General features: G+C 37.6%; 1 protein-coding gene across 1 annotated transcript in view; it reads right to left on the bottom strand.

The window, feature by feature from the left end:
* The window catches only part of LOC116490632 (titin-like), a 244,166-nt gene that overhangs the window by 45,567 nt on the left and 188,798 nt on the right, over positions 1-9,801 (bottom strand). Inside the window, 18 exon segments of the mRNA XM_032190013.1 lie at positions 24-326; positions 422-1,009; positions 1,149-1,445; positions 1,530-1,727; positions 2,198-2,302; positions 2,415-3,005; positions 3,169-3,456; positions 3,553-3,843; positions 3,949-4,236; positions 5,042-5,347; positions 5,441-5,743; positions 5,832-6,128; positions 6,221-6,508; positions 6,628-6,927; positions 7,156-7,458; positions 7,546-7,845; positions 7,958-8,233; positions 9,281-9,583. Coding sequence (XP_032045904.1) covers positions 24-326; positions 422-1,009; positions 1,149-1,445; positions 1,530-1,727; positions 2,198-2,302; positions 2,415-3,005; positions 3,169-3,456; positions 3,553-3,843; positions 3,949-4,236; positions 5,042-5,347; positions 5,441-5,743; positions 5,832-6,128; positions 6,221-6,508; positions 6,628-6,927; positions 7,156-7,458; positions 7,546-7,845; positions 7,958-8,233; positions 9,281-9,583 — 5,625 coding nt within the window.

Below are 9,801 nucleotides of genomic sequence, written 5' to 3'. Positions count from 1 at the left end.
AAAACAAAAGGCATGATACTAACATGCAACATCCTTGCATATGACTGAGTTTGAAGCATCACTTGGTGGTCCAACTCCTGCTCTATTTTCTGCACTGACACGGAATTCATATTCATTTCCTTCCAGGAGACCAGTTACTTTGCACCTGAGATCTGAAACTGGTTTCTTTGTTGCTCTGACCCATCTTAAACCTTTCTTCTCTCTCCTCTCCACATAGTAACCTGTGATTTCACTTCCACCATCATCTACTGGCCTTTTCCAGGTAACTGTCACAGTATTTTTAGTCACATTTGTTACTTCTGGTTTTCCAGGAGGACCTGGGGGACCTGGTAAGAAAGAAAAAAGTACAAAGTTTAAACAAAAATCAAGTCTTCAGAGATTAATAAAAGCACACTTGAACCTTTTAGCTTGTTCTACTTACCAAATCTGTCCACCATTTTGACTGGTTCTGATTGTACTGGTTCACCCTTGCCATATTGATTTACTGCTGATACACGGAAAACATATTCATTTCCTTGAATGAGCTTGCTAACAACATGCCTACAACTCTCAATATTTTCAGCAACTAATGTCCAGAGCAGTCGACTAGTTTCTCTCTTTTCAAGAACATATGATTTGATTGGTGATCCACCATCTTCTGCAGGAGGTGACCATGTAAGAGTGGCTTTTTCTGCTGAAACATTGCTGATCTCAATAGGTCCTGGAGGTCCTGGAACATCTAAAACTTTCACATGTACACTCTCCTGCTTAGTGCCAAAAGGATTGGTTGCAGTGATCGTGTATTCTCCAGAATCCTTTCTAGTTGCATATTTGATGCTTAGAGTAGAGGAAGTTGGCGTGGTTTCAATCTGCACAAGCTCTGAAGGTCTAAAATCTTTTCCAGCTTTTGACCACACTGAAGTTGGAGGTGGTTTGCCACGGATACTAATAGCAGACACTGTAATTGTGTCTCCTGCTTTCACTGTTAAACCTTCCTTCAAAGTAGGATCAATAACAATTGTTGGTGCCTCTGTAAAACAAAACAAAACAAAACCAGGTTGTCATAACAAAAAGAAAGTAAAAAAAAATAATAATAAAAAAAAACAAACAAACAAAAAAAAGAGTTTTTAATGAGTTAAATAAAATTTATTTTGATATCTTCTACATACCGTACTCATCCTTGCATATTATGGTTCCTGTGGATTCAGATGGTGGACTGATAGCTCCAGCAGTGTTCTTTGCTCTAATTCTGAACTCATACTTGGAGCCTTCAGTAAGGTCAGTTACAGTAAATGCGCAGTCTGGAACATTCACATGATTAGCTTTCGTCCAAGTTTTTGAGGGCAAATCACGCTTTTCAACTATATAGCCAGTTAACTTATGTCCACCATCATATTTTGGTTCTGTCCAAATGAGTGTTACTGAGTTCCTAGTTACATTGATAACTTCAGGTTTCCCAGGAGGATCTAAAAGAAAAAACAATAAACCATGGTCAAACAAGAGTGATTTCAACTTTCAGAATTTTTATTTTTATTCTTCTGATGACTTACCAATAGGATCAAGTGCAACAATTGGTTCAGATGGCAGACTTGGTTTACCTACTCCAGCCATATTGATTGCCATTACTCTGAATTCATATTCCAGTCCTTCAGTTAATCCTGTCACTCTAAAATCTTTCATTCTTATTGGAGTTTTATTGGCTCTCTTCCACAGAAGACTATTTCTTTCTTTGACTTCAATGTGATAACCTAAAAGATAAATGATGAGGTGAAAATGATGAATTTTCTACAAATCTTCATTTAACCTAGCTTTGCAAAATATTGTAATGTATGTATGGCATGCCAAATAAGAATTTTGCAGGAACAACATTGAAAAACAGATTAAGAAATGGATATGAACATACATTAAATATGTATGTAATTGCAAGAATGAGATGCTTGCAAATGCAAATTTCTGATTTTACAGCCTCGAGTGATGTAACATGTAGTTGAGTTTGTTATTTGTTCTTCAGATGTTTTGTCTGTCTGCCAAAATACTGTTTCTGTTAGTCTCTTCCTGATTTTTAAGGTAAGCCTTTGAAAGTTTCATCATCCAGAAAAAGTAGGAAGAACAGTGAAATCACACACTCACTCAAAATAATAAACACCTTATCTTACCCTTTGGCAAAGAGAAAGAAGTATGAAGAACTGGAATATTAAGGAGACTTTTGGAGATATACCTGTGATTGGTGAGCCTCCAGTTCTTCTGGGATCAGTCCAAGTTAAAGCTACAGAGTCATGCCGAACGTCAACAATGTTGGGAGGTGGAGGAGCATCTGGCACATCTAAACAGTATAAAAAAATGCAGAAGCGTTAAAAATATGTATCATCTGTAAAGCTTTTTTTTTTTTTTTTTTTTTTTTTTTTTATTTTTTTTTATTTATAATGTATACTTACCAAATGGATGTTTTGCAATGACAGGGTCAGATTTAAGACCTTCACCTACTCCATATTTATTTTCAGCCCTGATCCTGAATGTATATTCATTCCCTTCATGAAGTCTTGTAACTCTAAATGTAGTTTTCTGGACTGCAGAGGCACAAGTCACCCACTTATTGTTTACATTATCTCTCTTCTCTAGGACATAGTTAGTGATTTCTGAACCACCATCATCTTTTGGAGGACCCCACTTTAAGGTTATGGCATCAGCTGTGACTTCTTCAAATTTTACTGGACCTGTTGGTATGCCAGGTTTTCCAACAACTTTCACAGAAATAGTGCCTTCCTTGCTGCCAATGACATTCTTCAGAGTGATAGTGTATTTTCCAGCATCAGCTTTCTGGCAGTCACGTACTACAAGGGTGGTGTTAACTGCTGTAGATTCAAACGCAACTCTTCCACTCTCGGTAAGTGCCTGGTCTTCATCTTTCTTCCAAGTTACAGCTGGGACAGGCTTGCCTTTAATTGGGATTTTAAGACGGAAATTGCTACCCTCTTTAGCTACATAGCACAAATCAGGTAGATCTCTTAAATCAAGATCAGGTGCCACTGTAAAAATCAAGATACCAATTATTCAACTATGCATAAACTCTGATAAAATTCAGATGTTCTTTTAAAGGCATCTGATTTGTACACATGCATAGCAATGATGTTAAGCATGAAATAAATGTGGTTTGGATAAAATAATTAATTATCTGAAGTTGTTTCTTACCAACATCATCTCTTGCCACAATTGTGAGCTCTGTTGGAGTTCCATATCCAGCATCATTTTGGGCTCTTACTCTGAAAGTATATTCTTGTCCTTCTTTTAGATCTCTCATTGAAAAATGGAGGTTCTTTGCTCGCATGACTTCTTGCCATTTATCTTCACCAATGAGAACCTCCACAACATATGCAAAAATACGGCTTCCACCATCACTGATAGGTTTTTTCCATACTAAATTGCAGGATGATTTTGTTACAGCGGAAGCCTTTAGATCCACAACTGGCCCAGGTGTTTCTAGAAGAGGAAGAAAAGCATAATAAGTGTCCTTTCAAACTAAAAATAAAAATGATTTGAATACCGAAATAGGATAAATGGATTCATTTTTCTTACCAGAGGCTTTAACAGCATCGCGAGTTTCACAGGGGTCACCAATACCATATTCATTTTCAGCAAAAACCCTGAAGAAGTAGGATTTGCCTTCTTCTAAGTTAGTTATCCTGCAGCTTGTCTTTGGACATTCTGTTGTTACTGTGGACCATGATTTTCTCTCTGCATCACGTTTTTCAATGACATAATTTGTGATTGGACTGCCACCATCTATTAGTGGAGGTTCCCATGTAATGAAGGCAGAATCCTTAGATGCTTCTTTTACAATAAGGTTAACAGGAGGGCCTGGTGTATCTGGAAGAACACAATCCCCCACCCCAATTTGATTTAGTAAACAAAAATACAAAAAAAAAATCAGTTAAAAAATGAACAAATATACTGGGGAAAACTGGCACTTACCAAGTACTTTTACAACAATGGTGTATGCCTTTTTGCCACAACTGTTCTCCAGACTGAGAATGTATTTTCCAGCATCATATTTATTTACATTTTCACAACGTAGGAAGGTATCAAAGTCAGTTGACTTGATGTCTAATCCTTGTCTATCTCTTAGGTTAGCACCCACTTTAGACCATGTAATCTTGGGAGGTGGACGTCCTCTTACTGGCACGTAAAGCCTCATTGTGACTCCAGCACGCAACACAAGGACTTTCCTTAGTTCTGCATCAAGTTCTCCTTCAGGAGGAACTGTGTTTAACAAAAAAGATGTGATTAAAACATTATCTTTAAGACTATCACTAAAGATTCTGTGACATGTACCTCTTTACAGGCATTTCACTAGATTAATTAGCTTGTTCTTATGTCATGATGATATCAATGAGTTAGTTTCCTGACTCCCATTTCAAGCTCATTTGTAAACCTGTTTTTTTTTTTTTTCTTTCCCCCAATTATTTCACTTGCTTTTCTTCTGTCTTTTCCACCATTTACATTACTTATTATATGAAAAGGACTCCCATTTCTTCTATAATTCAAAGGATTTTCAAAAACTGCACTACTTTACTTGAACTGAGGCAATTCTCTGAAGCTTTTCTACAGATAGCAAAGTGTATACAGAAGCCAGCATGGCTCTTAAGGAATATGTGTCATACAATTAAATTGTATGTCAGTGGAGTTTTTGAATTATAATCTGGCTTCAAACTATTTAGAAGACATGAAGAAGACTAAAGTTTTCAGACAGAAGAGAGGCGTGAAAAGTCTAATTTTAGGATCAGATAGAAAAAAAAACAAACAACAGGAGGTGGAAGAGTATCTGGGATACAAATTAAAAATGCAGACACTGGGAAGATTCTTCTCATTTCCTAACTGCCCCATTCTCTTCCAAATTAGCCATTTTTAAACTACATTTATTTGAGAAAGGACACATTCCAAATTAATCTCTCTTTTTTTTTGTTTGTTTGTTATTGTTGTTGATCTACGACAAACCCTTCATTTAGAAGCCATCCCATGAATTAAAACAAAAGTTAATTTCACAATATGTTTTCAGTGAACATACTTAAAATATCTTTGGCAGTATGTGTATCAGGTACATCACTTGGATCACTGTATCCAATCTTATTGACAGCATAAACGCGGAACTGGTACTCTGTATCTTCTATCAGCCCCGTTACGACAAATCGTGTAGCCTGTAAATTCTTAGGTAGATTGCATCTGACCCAATTGTCTGTGTCAACTCTTTTTGCTTCTACTAGATAACCAATAATAGGGCTTCCACCATCATATGCTGGTTTGCTCCATGACAGGCTTATTGAATTACGAGTACTATCAACCACCTTCGGGAAGGCAGGTGGGCCAGGAGGATCTGAGAATTAAAAGAGCAGAAAGTTAATCATACTGAATGTTGTACAAAAGTATTTGGAAATACCATAGAAAACGTCTCAGACTTTTAGCTTACATTGAGGATCACGAGCATACACGGCTTTGGATGGTGCACTAGGCTTGCCAGGTCCAGCCTTATTCAATGCTATCACCCGGAATTCATATTCTGTTCCTTCTTGGAGTCCTGTAGCCTTAACAGTTCTTTCAATGACAGGCTTTCTGTTTACCTTAGTCCAGTTAAGGGCTTTAGTTTCACGCTTCTCAAGTATATAACCAGTTATTGGGGATCCACCATCACTAGCTGGTGGCTTCCAGCTAACAGTCATAAAGTCTTTCGTTACATTACTGATAATTGGTGGATCACAAGGTCCAGGTACATCTGTGAAGATTTATTTGAAAATTATTTTCATATCTGTAAGTGTACATAAAAAAGAGTCACTCACAAAACTATCCTACAAAACACTTACCATATGGATTCTTAGCAACTGCTGGTTCAGTCAAGATAGGGTCTCCAACACCATATTTGTTTTCAGCACATATGCGGAACTGGTACTCATGTCCTTCTATTAATTTCTCCACTGTGCAACTTGTAATGGGTACATTGGCACTGACTTGGGCCCAGTTTGGTCTGCTTGTTTCACGTTTGTCAACAATGTAGTTAGTAATTTCTGAACCTCCATCTTCTAGGGGAGGCTCCCAAGAAAGCATTGCACGATCTGCATACATATGCTTGATTTTTACAGAGGCTGGAGGACCAGGCTTATCTGGAAGAATTAACATCCCATTATTACAGCTATAGTTCTTGTTATATCATTTAACCATAAATGTATTTATCAACAGACAGTCTTTAGCTTACCGAGTACTTTAAGCTTAATGGTTGCTGACTTTGATCCACTTGCATTTTCAGCAGTAATAGTATAATCTCCTGTCTGCTTCCTGTTAACACTGAACAGTTCAACAGTAGCAAGATTTCTTTTAGTGGTGATCTTAACACCTTCTGATGGCTTTAAAACTTCTCCTTCTTTCTTCCAGGTGATGCTTGGCATAGGCTTTCCATATACATTTGCCTCCAGACGCACATTAGTTCCAGCTTTTACTGTAAGCTGTGATTGCATAGATAGATCCAACTCTATTCTGGGAGGAACTGAAGGGAAAAAGCAAAAGGGTAAATCAATCTAGTACGAGGTAAACACCTCATTCTTCACATGAATTCAGCATGGAGAGACTCTCGTCAGAGTTTTTAAATGCTTCTGCATTTCTTACCATTTTCTGGATGAATGGTCACTGGATCAGAAGGTTCTGAAGGTCTGCTAATATTAACTGCTGTCTTAGCAATTGCTCTGAATTGATATTGAGCATTTTCTTCCAAATCAGTAGCAGTGTACTCTTCTAGGGGTATTTGATGTGGAGTTGTATTGCACCGGACCCACTTATCACCAGGTAATTTGCAAGCTTCAACAAAGTAGCCAATAAGCTTGCTACCACCATCATGCTTTGGTCTTGTCCATACCAGTGACACAGTACTCTTAGTGACATCAATAACTTCAGGTTTTCCAGGGGGATCTAAGGCAAGTAAGATCATGTTATAGTCTGTTTTGCCAAAAGGGTTAACATATTAAAAAGTGGCTTTAATTGTGGTGGATCCTGTTTACAGTACAACCACACAGTGCATTTACAGCAAACGTGAAAACATAAATGGAAATGCAAACTGAAGATTATAGAGTTGCAGATATACTGAAAATAACCATAAAAACAACAGCCTGCTGCAAATCATTGATACATTTGGCTTACCGACTGGTGCTCTTGCTGTGACAAACTCAGTTGGTTTACTAGGTTTACTTGCTCCAGCTCTGTTCAGCGCATAAATTCTGAAAGTATACTCAAGACCTTCGATGAGCCCCACACAAGGGTACTCTGTGGAGCGAACAGCTGTGTCATTAGCTTTCACCCACAGTAAACTGTTCCTTTCTTTTCGCTCAATGAGATAACCAGTGATTGGACTGCCTCCATCACTATCTGGTCTATCCCAGGCAACAAAAATGCAGTCCTTATTAACCTTGGTAATACGTGCATTCTTTGGTTCACTGGGAACATCTATAAAGAAATACAAAATTGGATATCAATCACATGTCTTATTAGGAGGACTAAAAAGAGAAATGCTGTTACTAAAAACTGACATACCAAATGGGAACCTTGCAATCATCTTGCCAGAATTAAGTGGCTCAGAAATCCCAAAACGATTTTCAGCACGAACACGAAACATGTACTCTTCTCCAGGAATCAGTTTTCCAATTCTACAGGTTGTCTTTGTGACCGAAGCTAAAGCTGTTACCCAATCTCCTCGGCTTACATCACATTTTTCAACGATGTAGTTTGTAATGTTACTGCCACCATCTTCAAGAGGTATATGCCATGCAAGAGTGCAAGCATCAGCATCTATTTCAGAAATGTCAAATGGGGGCTGTGGTGGACCTGGCTTATCTACACAAAGAAATACATTAAGAAAAAGGTATAAGGGAAAATGGCAACCATTGGAATACACTAAAACTAGTTTTGTATAAATCTGGATTTAAAATAATTAAATGAAACATACCCATGACTATCACTCTGATTTTCTGACTATCACTACCAGAGCTATTTTCTGCAGTAAGAGTGTAAAAATCAGAATCTTTTCTAGTCACATCCTTAATTATAAGAACAGAAGACTTTTCTGCTTTATGGACAGCAAGGCGACTGGATGTAATTACATCTTGATCTCCTTTCAGCCATTTGCAGACTGGCTGAGGCTTCCCATATACATGTGCTTCAATTCTCAGTTTCTTCCCAGCTTTAATGTGAACATGATCAGGCATCAGGATCTTAGGTGGGACTGTAGAAAAATACACAGAGACATATAAATTCAACTTCTGTGACATATTAATTCACTTTTTCTTATGTTTTCACGTGAAAGTTCTCTTCCTGTTCCTTAAGTGGAATCACCACTAAGAATGTCTTGTTAATTTTTAATTTAGGTTCCACTTATGAACAACTAGAGATTCTGCAGTGTGCAATATCCACTCCAGTCTTACTTTCACATTCTCATCCAGATTATAAGAGAATATTTTTAAGTTTGGATCACCTTCCTGCACACATAATTTCCATGTGTATGTGGAATTTGTCATTGCTAACCTACTGGACATACAGGTTCCTGCTGACTTTCTACAAGAGAGACATGAAAGAAGAGAAAAGAAAGACTGGAATTCTCACTGAATTAAACCCATTTCTGCAACCTCTTTTTACTACCTTTGAATTATTCTTCAGCTAGAGCCCCTTCTCCCACTTCTTCTGCACAAATTTTTCCCAATTTATAGCAAAAGATGCCTGACTATATGCTTAGTGTACTTTTCTTCCTGCCACTGGCTATGTTTCAGTCTCTTGCTCCTGTACCTATTTCCACGTCACGGACGAAGAAGGCTGTTCTTACCTGTCCCAGACTCCTGCATCTTTCTGTGCCTCAGGGCCTCCCCACTTTGTCCTTGGTACCTTTAGCTTTACATCCTCAACTGACTCTACAATATAAGCACTTTATTTTCTCTTGTCTTAAAACAACGCCCACTTCTGAGCCCACTTATCTCTCAAACTACTGTTCTGTTTTTCTCTTTCATTTTTAGTTAATTGGATGTATTGATTATTTCTCCTTATCTCTCATCTTCTGGTTCAAACTGAAACCACACCCACAAAATTCTTTAACAATTCTCAATTAGTATTCAAGCATCATCTTTTCTGAGCTGTCAAAATATTCAGTACAGTTAACCGTAATCCTCCAGATGACTTCATAAAGTATTTGACTTTTTGGGCCTCAGTCTAAGAACAAGAATGGTTGTTCATTTCATTATTAAAGAGAATATTGCAACATGGGTAGCATTTAAGTACTTACTGAGTTGTTCCTTAATTTCAAATATTCCTTCAGTTTCTCTTGGCAAACTTACTCCTACAGCATTTCGAGCTGCCACTCTAAACTTGTACTTCTTTCCTTCTTTCAGACCAGCTACAACAATGGAGAGATCTTTGACAATTGAATATTCTGTCCAGCGATCTGCTGGTTGGTCATCTTCTTTGTAGCTTACAATGTACCCATCAACTTTAGAGCCTCCATCACGCAGTGGTGGCAGCCAGCCTAAAGTGGCACTGTTCTTTGTAATTTCAGTAACTTCAAGTTTTCTTGGTGGATCAGGTTCACCTTTTGTGGATGGGGAGAAGGAAAGGAAACATTAAACACTGAATTACCATGAATTTCTGAAATACTGGATACTATCTATGCTAAGTCAACAACGACAATACAGAAAAGAGGAAAAATTTGAATGACTGCAAAGGTACTATATTCACAGATTGTGTTATATGAAAGTAACTGACACAAATATTTACGCTTGTTGCAAAGTCCTGTTTAGAAACAGTTGC

The sequence above is a fragment of the Aythya fuligula genome, chromosome 6, assembly GCF_009819795.1.
Source record: "Aythya fuligula isolate bAytFul2 chromosome 6, bAytFul2.pri, whole genome shotgun sequence".
Lineage (NCBI taxonomy): Eukaryota > Metazoa > Chordata > Aves > Anseriformes > Anatidae > Aythya > Aythya fuligula.
The sequence above is the reverse complement of the archived record's forward strand: the minus strand, read 5'-3'. Positions and strand labels throughout refer to the sequence as shown.